Source organism: Nicotiana attenuata, unplaced genomic scaffold, assembly GCF_001879085.1.
Source record: "Nicotiana attenuata strain UT unplaced genomic scaffold, NIATTr2, whole genome shotgun sequence".
In the NCBI taxonomy this organism is placed as follows: domain Eukaryota; kingdom Viridiplantae; phylum Streptophyta; class Magnoliopsida; order Solanales; family Solanaceae; genus Nicotiana; species Nicotiana attenuata.
Window position 1 is genome coordinate 525,495 of NW_017670509.1, and position 14,814 is coordinate 540,308.

The 14,814-nt window shown below is 39.9% G+C and overlaps 1 protein-coding gene across 1 annotated transcript; it reads right to left on the reverse strand.

Moving 5' to 3' along the window:
* Positions 1-10,100: 10,100 nt before the first annotated feature.
* Positions 10,101-14,462, reverse strand: LOC109240385 (kinase-interacting protein 1-like). The gene is given in 3 exon segments (XM_019407012.1): positions 10,101-12,353; positions 12,355-13,057; positions 14,191-14,462. Coding segments are annotated over 3 exon segments (2,763 nt in total). The 5' UTR covers positions 14,285-14,462; the 3' UTR covers positions 10,101-10,387.
* Positions 14,463-14,814: the final 352 nt, after the last annotated feature.

Sequence of the window (14,814 nt, forward strand, 5' to 3'; positions counted from 1 at the left end):
TGTGGGGGGGGGGGGAGGCTCAACAAATAAACGGCTCTATCACTTCCAAGACTGAACAAAATTACTATGTCGCTCTGCAAACACACGGGGGAAGTTCTAGACATTAAATGGAATGCACAGAATAACACACAAACCTCACACATACATGGCACATAACTCACTCAGGATTGGACTCATCAAGATACTCTAGTCAAAGCAGTCAAGCAAAGTTAAGATCATACAATTTAAGGTACTTATAAAAGAGTCAAAAACTGAGCCTAAGCATCACAACCAAAGTACTCACTATTCTCAAGTGTGTGTGTGTGTGTGTGTGTGTGTGTGTGTATTTCTGGTTCAACAAAGAAACGGCTCTATCACTTGTAAGACTGAACAAAATTACTATGTCGCTTTGCAAACACACGGGGCAAGTTCTAGACATTAAATGGAATGCACAGAATAACACACAAACCTCACACACACATGGCACATAACTCACTCAGGATTGGACTCATCAAGACACTCTAGTCAAAGCAGCTAAGCAAAGTTAAAATCATACAATTTAAGGTACTTATACAAGAGTCAAAACCTGAGCCTAAGCGTCACAACCAAAGTACTCACTATTCTCAAGGCATAACAAAGTCAAGAGATATTGCTTCAATTCCAATCACAGCACAATGACTCCTACTCCTAAAAAATAAAACTAACTACACCCGATTCAAACAAAATTCTTGGAAAAGAACCACGGCACAAAGAGAAACCAAGAGGTAATTACTACACTACCTACAAAGAAAATCTTTTTGTCCTTTTTCTTTCGACTTAAATCCCTCAAGAAACCTGTCGAATGAGATCCATTGTCAGGAAAAGTCTAATTTTTCTACCTTTTTCGTTTTTTTCCCCCGATTTTTCTTAGGGCCTACTAAAATACTACTCAACTATGAAAACAAAAATAAGAAGCTAAAATCAAAATAAGAAGTTAACATTTTTCTAACATACTACTACTAATTATCTAGAGAAATTCTCTCACTCCACACTTAAAGGAGTGCAGTGTCCCCAATGCACAAATAAAATAAAACAATAACGAGGGTGGACAAGAAACTCTCTGAAAGGCCAAAAGACGAAGCAATAACGGCTCACGGGTACTCAGACTTCCCCCAGGTATGATCCTTTGTGTGGGCACCCCATACTTAGTTCTCACCATCTAGCTCGCTTTTGCACACTTTCAGTGTCTTTTCTTCTGTGTTCATAATCGTACAAAATAAAAATAAATACTACAAAAATTATAAAAATACAAGAAAGCAGTAAAGCTGGATTGTCTCCCAACAAGCGCCTAATTTAACGTCGCGGCATGACGTGAACCACTTTTTCCTCCACCTTAAACTTATGAATTGTACCCCTAACATGGCATCCAGTCTGCGGCTATGCTCCAGTGGTGGGGCTACAAAGATAACCAGGCCAAATAATAAATTTTTCACTCTGCACTTCTTGGCCTTTAGATGAGGAATGTAATTTTTTCTTTTTAGCACAACAAATTCAAGAATATAGGCACTCTCACCCTCACCCTTTGACTCCCTCATAGGCTCAGATGGCTCGATTACTATCTTACTATCTAAACAGAGTGTGGAAAAATAATTGAAAAATGGGGTCTAATGCGCCCTAACTCATGAATTGTACTACTATTTACATCCCCACATATACACACACTCAAGTCTCCCAAAGTAATGTTATCTATTCCCTCATATGACTCTAGAGAACTCTTCACAACATTGGCATCCTCAAGAAAAATATGGTCGAATAATCGGTATTCTCGTTTTAACTCCTCAATTTGGTCTAGAAGATTTTTTTTAGCTTCACACAACTCATCATTAAATTGTTGGGTGTTACATGCATCAACCTTTGCACTCAAATCTGCATTCAAGTGCTGCACAGCCAAACCAGACCTGTCAATTTCATCGGCAAGATCAACTCTCTCCTTCGACCAGTCATTCACCAACTTTGTTAGAAGACAACGTCGTTCTGTATATTCGCTTAATCGAGAATATCTGTGTCATGACCCAAATCCTAACCTGTCGTGATGGCGATTATTGTGGTACTAGGCAAGACGACATTTCCAAAATACTCCCAACATTTAATAGAAAATGAATCAAGAAATTTTAAATAACTAAAGTTTTCATAAAACGGGGTAAAAATCCAAAACACAAGTGCGGAAAAATAGCTCCAAAAAATCAGGGTGTCACTGAGCTCATGAGCATCTATACATCAACAGTCTAGAAAAGAAAGGTCTACGAGTGTCTGGATCAAATACAAATAAAAAGAAAAGACAAGGAAGGAGAAACAAGGACTGCAGACGTCGGGCAGCTACCTCGTAAATCTTCGAAGATCAACCGTGCACGATATCAACGTCCCCCGTGTCCAGAAACACTTGGATCTGCACACGAAGTGCAGCGTGAGTACAACCAAATCAATAAGTGACAATAATAAATAAGGAACTGAAAGATAGTGATGAGCTACATAGTTATAGTTCATTTTCAGTAATCTCAACAAGAAAGTAGACATGCTTTCAAATCCGACAATTTAAGTCAAATCAGTTTATACATGCCAAGTTCAAGTAAAAATTGGACACAATATCTCCTAGAAGTTTCAAAACAGTGACATATAACAGCTATGTGCAACAATAATGAAAGCAAATACAGCCTCTCAGGGCAACATCACTAGTCTTTCTCAATAGCTCATCACTCGGCTCTCATCCCTCAACACTCACACTCAATAGGTACCTGCGCTCACTGGGGAGTGTACAGACTCCTAAGAGGTTCCTTCAGCCCAAGTGCTATATCGTCGCGGTTTGCAGCCCGATCCCATAATATATAATAGCCATAAGGCTCGTTGCGCAGTGCAACCCGATCCACACACACACACACACACACACACACACACACACACACATATATATATATATATATATTGCAACCCGATCCATATACATACAAATAGCTCACATCTCGGCACTCAGGCCCTCACTCAGTCACCAACCTCTCCAGTCTCTCGGGCTTTCGGAAATCATAAAAATCAACCCAAACATAGATAATATAATGTATTAACATGAAACAAGAAGAGACTGAGATACGGTACGCAAGTAAAACTGTGACTGAGTATAAGACAATAATTAGCAAATAATTCAACAAGTACACGACCTCTGCGGATCCAGACAGTGTCAACACATAGCCGAAACATGATTTCTAACATGATTAGCAGTCAAATTTCTATAACAGAGGGAGAGCATATTGCTAACAATAAGTTATTCAACTTTACAGTTCCACGGAATGGACCAAGTCACAATTCCTACGGTGCACACCCACACGCCTGTCACCTTGCATGTGCGTCACCTCCAAACCAATCACATAATGCATAATCTGGGGTTTCATACCCTCAGAACCAGATTTAGAACTGTTGCTTATCTCAATCAGAGCAAAACTCTACTCCAATATGCCTTTGCCTCGCAAGTCGGCCTCCAAATGTCCCGAATCTAACCATAAACAGTACAATACAATCAATACGGGCTAAAGGAATCAATTCCACAAGAAAATACGAAATTATAAGCCAAAATCCGAAATTGGCCAAAAGCCGGCCCCCAGGCCCACGTCTCGAAATCCAACAAAGTTACAAAACTCGAAAGCCCATTCACTCACGAGTATAACCATACTAAATTTATCAAAATCCGACACCAAACGGCCATTCAAATCCCCAAAATTCCTTAGCCTCAAACCCCCAAATTACACCTCAAAAATACACCAACTAGGTGGAAAATCAGTGGGGAAACATAAATATTGAAGAAAATTGAACACAAGGAGCTTACCTCAAGAATCCCCTTGAAAAATCCTCTCAAAAACCTCCAAAATCCGAGCTCAAAATGTTAGAAATGGCAAAAATCTCGGAACCTTCGCTTATATAGGTTCTGCCAGGCCTTCTGCACCTGCAGCCAAAACCCGCTTCTGCGGTGAAAATTCTGCTTCTGCGAAAGTCACTTAGCCCCAGCTCCCTCCGCTTCTGCGACGTCTGGCCCGTATCTGCGGCCTCGCAGGTGTGGAAAAATCTTTGAACCTGCGAACCCCCTGTTCCTCTCTTCCTTGCCCGCTTCTGCGGCTTCTTTCCCGCTTCTGCGGCTCGCACCTGCGGTTCCCCATCCGTAGGTGCGATTACACCAACAAGAATCACACTTCAGCAATCTTTCAACACCCAACTTTGATCCGTTAGCCACTCGAAATTAACCCGAGGCCCTCGGGACCTCAAACAAACTTACCAACAAGTCTTAAATCACGATGCGAACTTACTCGAGCCTTCAAACGACCTCAAGCAATATCAAAAACACGAATCGCATATAGATTCAAGCCTAATGAACTTTGAAATTTTCAAATTCTGCAAAACGACGCCGAAACCTATCAAATCACGTCCGATTGACCTCAAAATTTGCACACAAGTCACAAATGACACCACGAACCTACTCCAACTTTCGGAAATCCAATCCGACCCCGATATCAAATAGTCCACTCCCGGTAAAACTTTCCAAAATTCGAACTTTTGCCATTTTCAAGCCTAACTCTACTACGGACCTCCAAATCACAATTCGGACACGTTCCTAAGTCCAAAATCAATTAACGGAGCTAACGGAACTGTCAAAATTCAAATTTGAGGTCATTTACACATAAGTCGACATCCGATCAATTTTTCCAACTTAAGCTTTCAATCATGAGACTAAGTGTCACTATTTACTCTAAAATCTCTCAGGACCCGAACCAACCAATCCGATAAGTCATATAACAGTTGTAGAGTACAAAAGGAGCAGAAAATGGGGGAACGGGGCTACAACTCTCGAAATGACCAACCCGGTCGTTACATCCTCACCCTCTTAAACATATGTTCGTCCTCGAACGGGTCTAGGAACATACCTAGAGTCACAAAAAGGCGTGGATATCTGCTCCGTATCTCCTGCTCGGTCTCTCAAGTAGCCTCCTCAACGGGCTGGCCTCTCCTCTACACCTTTACTAAAGCTATGTCCTTTGACCTCAACTTTCTAACCTACCGATCCAAAATGGACAGCGGCTCCACATCATAAGTCAAATCTCCATCCAACTGAACCGTGGTGAAATCGAAAACATGAGACGGATTGCCAATATACTTCCGGAACGTAGAAACATGAAATACTGGATGCACACTCGACAAACTAGGTGGCAAGGCAAGCTTGTAAGCCACCTCCCCAATCCTCTGAAGTACCTCAAAAGGACCAATAAACCGAGGGCTCAACTTTCCCTTCTTTCCGAACCTCATAACACCCTTCATGGGTGAAACCTTCAATAGAACCTTCTCCCAACCATGTAAGCAACATCACGGACATTCCTGTCGGTATAACTCTTCTGTCTAGACTGCGCCGTGCTAAGCCGCTCCTGAATCAATTTAACCTTGTCCAAAGCATCCTGAACCAAGTCATTACCAAATAGCCTAGACTCACCCGACTCAAACCAACCCACCGAAGATCTACATCGCCTCCCATACAAAGCCTCATACGGAGTTATCTGAATGCTCGACTGATATATGTTGTTGTAAGCAAACTCCGCGAGCGGCAGAAACTGGTCCCATGAAGCCCCGAAATCAATGATACAAGCACGTAGCATCTCCTCCAATATCTGAAAGGTGCGCTCGGACTATCCCTCCGTCTGAGGGTGAAATGCTGTACCCAACTCAACCTGAGTGCCCAACTCTCGCTGCACGACTCTCCAAAACTGTGATGTAAACTGTGTGCCTCTATTTGAAATGATGGAAACCGGTACACCGTGAAGGTGCACAATCTGTCTGATGTAAATCTCAGCCAACCGCTCTGAAGAATAAGTAGTACCAACTAGAATGAAGTGCGCGGACTTGGTCAGCCAATCCACAATCAACCAAATAGCATCGAACTTCCTCGAAGTCCATGGGAGCCCAACTACGAAATCCATGGTGATCCACTCCCACTTCCACTCTGGAATCTCTATCTTCTGAAGCAATCCACCCGGTCTCTAATGCTCATATTTTACATGATGACAGTTAAGACACCGAGATACAAACCCAACTATATCGTTCTTCATCCTCCTCCACCAATAATGTTGTCTTAAGGAAAAATAAGGACTGCTGGCGTCGGGTAGCTACCTCATAAAGCTTCGAAGATCAACCGTGCATGATATCAATGCCCACCGTGTCCAAAAACACCTGGATCTGCACACGAAGTGCAGGGTGTAACCTAGGCTCATGATTCGTGAGACCTATGTAACCTAGGTGTGCATCCCGATCCATATACATACAACCCTAAGGCTCGTTGTGGCATGCAACCCGTTCCATATACATACATATAGCTCACAACTTGGCACTCAGGCCCAAACTCAGTCACCAATCTCTCTAGTCTCTCGGGCTCTCAGAAATTGTAAAAATTAGCCCACATAGAGATAATATAATGTATCAATAAGAAACAAGAAGAGACTGAGATACGGCACAAGTAAAACTGTGACTGAGTACAAGACAACAATTAGCAAATAATTCAACAAGTACACGACCTCTGCGGGTCTCGATAGTGTCAACACGTGGCCTAAACAAGATTTCTAACATGATTAGCAGTCAAATTTCTATAACACATGGAGAGCATATGGCTAACAACAAGTTATTCAACCTTACAATTCCACGGAATGGACCAAGTCATAATTCCTACGATGCACGCCCACACGCCCGTCACCTAGCATGTGCATCACCTCCAAACCAATTACATAACGCATAATCCGGGGTTTCATACCCTTAGAACTAGATTTAGAACTGTTACTTACCTCAATTCGAGCAAACCTCTACTCTAATATGCCTTTGCCTCGCAAGTCGGCCTCCAAATGTCCCGAATCTAGCGACAAACAGTACAATACAATCAATATTAGCTAAAGGAATCAATTCCACAAGAAAATACGAAATTGGCCAAAAGCCGGCCCCCGGGCCCACGTCTCAAAATCCAAAAAAGTCACAAAACCCGAAAGCCCATTTACTCACGAGTCTAACCATACCAAATTTGTCAAAATTCGATACAAAATGGCCATTCAAATCCTCAAAATTGACTCTCCAAATCCCTAGCTTCAAACCCCCAAATTACACCTTAAAAACACACCAACTAGGTGGAAAAATCAGTGGGGAAACATAATTGTTGAAGAAAAATGAACACAAGGAGCTTACCTCAAGAATCCCTTGAAAAATCCTCTCAAAACCCTCAAAAATCCGAGCTCAAAATTTTAGAAATGGCAAAAATCTCGGAACCTTCGCTTAGATAGGTTCTGCCCAGGCCTTCTGCACCTGCGCCAAAATCCGCTTCTGCGGTGAAAATTGCGCTTCTGCGGAAGTCACTTAGCCCCAGCTACCTCCGCTTCTACGACGTCTGGCCCGCATCTGCAGCTTCGCAGGTGCGGGAAAATTTTCGCACCTGTGACCCCCATGTTCCTCTCTTCCTTGCCCGCTTCTACGGGCTTGCACCTGCAGTTCCCCATCCGCAGGTGCGATTACACCAGCAGGAATCACACTTGAGCAATCCTTCAACATCCAACTTTGATCCGTTAGCCACCTGAAATCAACCCGAGGCCCCCGAGACCTCAACCAAATATACTAACAAGTCTTAAATCACGATGCGAACATAGTCGAGCCTTCAAACCACCTCAAACAACATAAGAAACACAAATCGTACATAGATTCAAGCCTAATGAGCTTTGAAATTTCCAAATTCTACAAACGACGTCGAAACCTATCAAATCACGTCCGATTGACCTCAAATTTTGCACACAAGTCACAAATGACACCACGAACCTACTCCAACTTCCGAAAATCCAATCCGATCCCGATATCAAAACGTCCACTCCCGATCAAACTTTTCAAAATTCTGACATTCACCATTCAAGCCTAACTCAACTACGGACCTCCAAATCACAATCCGGACACGCTCCTTAGTCCAAAATCACCTAACGAAGCTAACGAACCCGTCAAAATTCAAATTCGAGGTCGTTTATACATATGTCGATATCCGATCAACTTTTCCAACTTAAGCTTTCAATTATGAGACTATGTGTCTCCATTCACTCGGAAATCTCTCCGTACCCGAACCAACCAACCCGGTAAGTCATATAACAGCTGTAGAGTACAAAAGGAGCAAAAAATGAGGCAACGGGGCTACAACTCTCGAAACGCTCGGCCGGGTCGTTACAATCCGTCCCAATACCAGCCCTTACTCCCATATTCAAATTCAAACCTCCCAGAGTTCAAGTCATGACAAGCCCAAAAAGACGGGCCATAAAAGTCTTCCGTTAACCAAGCGTCTTCATCAATAACCTTATATTTCATCCCCAGATGTCATGTTGAGAGAACTAGAAACACGTTAAGAGAAAAATCAAATTATTATAAAAATAAAAATATTTAAAAAAACAAAACTTGTAAAGATAGAAGTAAAAGTCTAATCTAGAGAAACATCTAACTCTAAGTCCCCGGCAACGGCGCTAAAGACTTGTTGCGGCCAAACGCACACGCAAGTATACACGGTCGTCAAGTAATAAAGTGACTAAAAGTCGGATGTCGAACCCACGAGGACTTGTGATTAACTATTAACTAAATTAGACTATCCTAATTATCTAAACAAGGATTAAATCCAAAAGTAGCAATGCTAAAGTAATTAAACTAAAAAGAAAATAACTAATGAACTTTAAATAGAGGAAGAGAAGACTTTTATATTATCAATGTGATGAAAACGATCTAGGGTTATGGGCTATCTAACATTCCTATTGTATTCTTCAATTGAATTGACTAAATTATTTATCTAGTTTATTGGTTAACAGGGTTAATATTGCTCATAAGAATCTGTCAAACTCTTACTCGCCTATTCAAGCTAACCTAATGCCAATATGTCTATGAAATTAGAACTAACAAGAATGAATTTATAATTCCTGAAAATCAACCAAGCAAGGCAATTAGGTATATGTCTATCCTAACCGCGAATCCGTTCCCCGATGCCTAGGTTCAAGAACTTGCTGTACTCCTATGTGCAATCTAGAATTCCCACTTTCGAATTCAATTCTAGATTCGTAGATAATATTTAATTGGTGATCAAGCAATCAAATAATTAAGCGCAAGATTGAATAAATAAACTAATATGATAAACTAAGAAATCAAAATCAATATTCAAATAACAATAGTCATGAAAGAACCACAACCCTAGAACATGAAGTTTAGCTCCACACAGACATGGTAGCCAAACAACAAATCATACAAAGAAACATAAAAATTACTAAGTTTGATGGAAGAAAGATGAAACCCGGCCTCCACGGCATCTCTGTGCTCTCCCTTCGTCAAAAGTTGCTCTAAAAAACGTTTTTACATGTATTTATACCAAGTAGGGTCAGGCCCAAACGAAACCACCTTCTCCTGCGCGGAATTGGAAAAATACTCTGTAAAAAATACACAGGCGCGCCACATGGGGCGACGCGCCACGCGGAGTGGTAGTGGACTTTATCAGGAACCTTGCAATTCCGAGGCAGCAGCAAAATAGGCAGCCGCGGCGCCCCACGCGCTGCAACTGCGGGTTTTTCTCAGAGTTTGCCTTTTTGCTTGATTTTTGAAGTTCAGACGTGGTTCTCGACCCCCGAACGCAATCCCAGCTTAATCCTTTGGGCTTTTTACTCAGACTTTAAAGCTCCAAATAGCTCGAATTCGTTCCATAACATCTACGTAGCTCGAAATCACTCCTACAAGGCATAAAACATGCAATTAGTGCAAAACACTAGCGATTAAAGCTCAAACTCAATTAAAATAGTAGTAAATTAGAGTGTAATAAGCGACTAAAATACGAGATTATAGCTTACCATTAGGCGCAATTATCAAGTTGATCTTTGAAGGACTCGATAGAATTTTCCTCCTTGACTTCAGTGTTGGACTATTTTCATCTGGTGCCAAAAATCACGTAGTAATCTCTTTTTTAACATTTCCAATAAGCAATTGAATAAACCATTGACAATAGTTCCACAGCCATTGAAAAGAAAAAGTAAACCTCACTGATTTTTAACCCTGAACCATGATATGAAATAAGCCGATAAAGCATAAATTCAATTTATAAATCGAATCATCGTGAACTTTAGGCTCTTCTTAAAAGCCTTGCATTTTTAGACTATTAACAATCTTCACATTACAACATACAAACAATCTTCAAATACTGCAAAATCAGAATAAAAGAAAAGGAAAGTAGAATGACCACCATTTGCAGCCTATCTAGATACATGTATAACCCGAGAAAGAACAAGAAAGGTGAAAAAACAAAGGAAGAAGAAAAAGAAGATCAAGAATAAAAGCTCTACAAAGGTACTCAAGGCCTCAGGACCAGCTAGTATTTCCTATTAGGATTAATGCGCGAAAAAAGTGAACGCCTTTGCTTCTTTGGTTTAGTTCCAAAGATGAATGAATGTAAAGGAATTCTTGACCTACTCACTGATTGCATTAGTTGTGATTGGTTTCCAGTAAGTCCAAACTCTTGATCCAATTCTGTTATAGTCTTCTCAACATCTACTTGAAGTGTAGTTACACGACGAAAACCAGCTTCTAGTTCCTCACTTACCTTGTTGTTCTCTTGTTTCATGTTCAAAACTTGACCTTGGAATTTTGCAGCTTCATGACTGCTGAATCTGATATCATCTGATTTAATTCCCTCCTTTAGAGCGTTTGCTATTTCGTCTTGAATATTGCATAATGCTGGGAATTTGCGCTCAAGTTCATCTTTCAGTGACAAGGTTTGTGCTAACCATACTGTTAGTTCATTCTGAATTTCCTTCATGTGTTTATATATTGGCTTTATTTCTGATTTTGTTTCTACTCTAGGGCTGTGATCTTGCATTTCCTTGTCTTTGATTTTGGATATTTCACGCTGCAAGTCGTGGAATGTCGTCTTGAATTTCTGAATCTGATGGAAAGTTGAACTGAATCTTAGCCAGAAATCCAAGTTTTCGTCTAGTATTGCATCAATGCTCATCCGGAGTTTTTCCTCAGTTGGCGATACTGATGCATGTTGATCAACCAAAATCGTCTTGATGTCTTCTTCGTCGTTCTCTATAATAGGATTATCTTTGTCCTTCCTTTGTGGTAGATCCTCAAGTTTTAAGCTTCGATCAAATGAAGGATTAGATGCTTGGCATTTTTCTTCCTCCAACTCTTTATTTTCCGAACCATTTCCTTGCTGCAGAAGATTCAATTTTAGACGTAGATTATGTATCTCCTCATCCTTTTTTGTGATAGCACATTTAAGTTCTCTTATCTGAAGTGTGAGGTTGAACTCCGCGTCTCTATCTTTCTTCTCCATATCGCTTAGCTTCTTTGTAACTTCTTTATAATTCTTGAGAATTGTTGTATATTCATTTAACAGAATATTTTCTTTATCCTCCAATCCACTCAACAGCATCTGTTGCCAGTTAAGTTCATCATCCTTCTCCTCATCTTTCTGTATTTGTGTCTCATAAAAACGACTTCCAGATTGAACCAAGACTTTCTCATCACCTTTTCCAGATGGCGTTGGCTCCGAAAATGTGACATGCTTCTTACTGGTTTTTGTAACTTCCGCGTTTTCACTTACAACTATGATAGAACCTTGCTCTTTGTGAACTTCTTTTTCTTTGGTTTTTATGGTACTTAAGTTCTTAGTACCTTCACTTGAACTAGGATGATTTTTTTGTTTTACCGACTCTTCTTGTAACTTGATTTCAACAAGTGTAGTCACTTCATCTGGTGATGAATCCGTTCCATCGTGCTCCTCATCTGGTCTGACGCTACTCAATTTATCGGACAAATGATCAAGATTGGTACGAGCTTCCACAAAGTGAGTTCTTAGGCTATTGTTTTGGTTTACAACATCTTTATTGAGGTTCTCAATTGTTTGCAACTTTGCTTCTATCGCCGTCACCCTGATATTCAGATTGTGTGTGTCGTCAGTTAGAGCTGCTTTATCATCTTCCAAAGATTGAACTTGTGCTTGGAGTTCATCAGCTTCTCTTCTTAATCTCTCAATTAGAAGAGTCTGAGATGAAACTGCTGTTTCTAGGTTGACCACTTTATTCACAAGCTCGTCGATTTTCTCTGCCAGTTGTGACATTGTTAAAGACTCCTTAGAGCTCGCATCAACTTGGTCCTTAATCTTGTCCTGTGACGATTCTATTTCCTTACCAACTTCTTGGTTTGGGATATTATACACATTTGGCTTTATGTCACTAATTTTATCACCAAGATACTTATGTCTGAAGGACTGCAGTTTCTTACAAGAATCTTCCATTTTTTGGAATTCCTCTCTTGCTTCTTGTGTATATATCTTGTTTCTCCTGGAGCTGAGTCAATGTTTCTTGACATGACTGCAATGCAGCTTCAGCCATCAAAGTACAAGCCTCAGCATCCTCAATAACCCGACCCTCGCCAAATTCATCCTCCAATTCACATATCTTCTGCTGCTTTTCCATGATTTGGTTTTCAAGTCCCCGGTACTTTTCAAGTCCATTTTGGTATGAACTCCTTACAAACTCTTTCACAGTTTGTAAGGCCAAAATGTCTTTCTGAAGCTTGTCAATCTCTTCAATAGCTTCACTTTTATTCAAACCAGATTTCGCGACATCTTCTGTTTTGGTTGATTTCTTGCCTTGCCTTTGTTTTGAGGCAGTTGTCATAAGACCCTTCAACTCTTTTATAGGAGCCTTTGGAACCATTGGTATATTATTTGATCCACTCGGCGGGATTTGTGTGAAATCTTTTGGCATTCTTGGGGCACCATATTCATCTTCTTCATCCATTGCTAGTTGTATTTGTTCAGGGAAAATAGTAGCAATAGTGTTGTTGGCTGTCTGTAATTCCTTTGACAAATGATCATATCGTTCAGCCAACGCGCGATAGGCACGATAGGATTCCTCCACAAAGTTTATCAGCTCTGGTCTTTTCTTGTAGTACATTTCAGCCCTTTTTGCAAATGAATCTCCATCTTCTTCAATGAGTTTGATCACACTTTCCACCTTCCCTTGCATATCTGTAACATCAAATATATAAATGGAGTTACTTGTTTTCATAACAAATACTATAAACTATTAGAAAGCAAGAAAAAAGGCAGGAGCTTCCAAGAGAGAATAGAAAGAAAATGGCACATTTGATTGACAGCACTACTTTTGATCACTTTGAAACAATTCTCCCTCCTTAAGGGGATATTAGCAATGGAATAGTACTATTGTGCTTATATTTACTATTTTAGGTTCTTTTTCAATAAGAAGAGGAGCCTTAGAGTAATAGTAAAGTTGTCTCTGTGTGACCTATAAGTCACTGATCAAGCTGTGAAAGCAGCCACTAATGTATGCATTAGGCTAGGCTGCCCCCTTGGGGTGCGGCCCTTCCCTGGACCTTGCATGAACGAGGAATACCTTGTGAAGCGGGCGCTAGAATATATTAGAGAGGCCCTAGTGTTAGATAATCTTTAAATATGGACCATTAAATATTTTAGACCCAAATAGAGCATTTATGATATTGCATTCATACAACTAACTCCAACTAGTTTAGGATTGAAGCATAACTGTTGTTGTAATAAGATTGAGCAATCTACCAGATATTTAGAACCCTTTGTATTTTTCTGCCTGTTTTTAAATTGAACAGAAATGGAGGGGGGAAAGCATTACAATGTAAACAAAAAAATGAAATGAAAAGTTAAAAACTGGAAATATATTCCAAAATCTTGCAGACTTCAATCAAAATATAAGCAAGAATTTTTCCTACAAAACAAATTATTAGCCTTATTATGACATATCATATATTCATGTTTGAATAGTTTACTTCTCTTCCAACAACAAAATATACATCTTTTATATGCTCTTTTTTAATCAATATTGTAAATTTAACAAAAAAAACCAAATAAAGCAGTCTACACTAAGCTCCCGTTATGCGCAGGTCCGGAGAAGGGCAGGACCATAAGGGTCTATTGTACACAGCTTTAATTTACCCTGCGTTTCTGCAAGAGACTGTTTTCACGGCTTGAACCTGTGACCTTTCGGTCATATGACAGCAACTTTACTAGTTACGCCATGCCTCCCCTTCCCAAAATAGAACAAAAAAGCCAAAAAACAAATTATCAAGACCAAAAACCCAATTTGACCTTTTTTTTGTGGAAAAAAATACCTTGAAGGCTTTGTTCAAGCCATTTGGATTGTTTGGTCCTAATGTGGCTAGCTGCCCACCATGAATAAGCATTGCTTGCAGCTCTTTGCAACATCTTGCCAATTCTTGATCTTCTTTTTTCTTCTTTTCTTGTTCAAATAATTCACATGATTAATGAAACTCTTCCTCTCTCTTTCCCCCCAAAAGAAAAGTACCTTAAGAAAGAGGAAGAGTTTCAATTTTCAAACATGAGAAAAAGCACAATGAAAATGAAAAAAGAAAAAGAAAAAACTCAAGATTTTTTTGTTTTGGAGATTAAGGAAAATTATAGTATAATTATTGATTAATGGTTGGGAGCTACTTTCGTTCCAAAATAAGTGTCGGACCCTTCTTTCTCTTTCTTTATTTCAACCTCTCACGTAAAAAGGCTCCTTTAGCAAGTCATAGCCATAGCAAAATTAGCAGATAACTATATCAACGTGGTATCCACTGTTTAACCAACTATTGAACATATATATATTATATATAGTTACAAGTCAAACTTCTATATAACAGCTTCGTTTGTTCCGATATTTTTTGGCTGCTATAGTGAAATGATGTTATAAAAAATATATATTACAACATAGTATAAAAATCGGTTCCAAG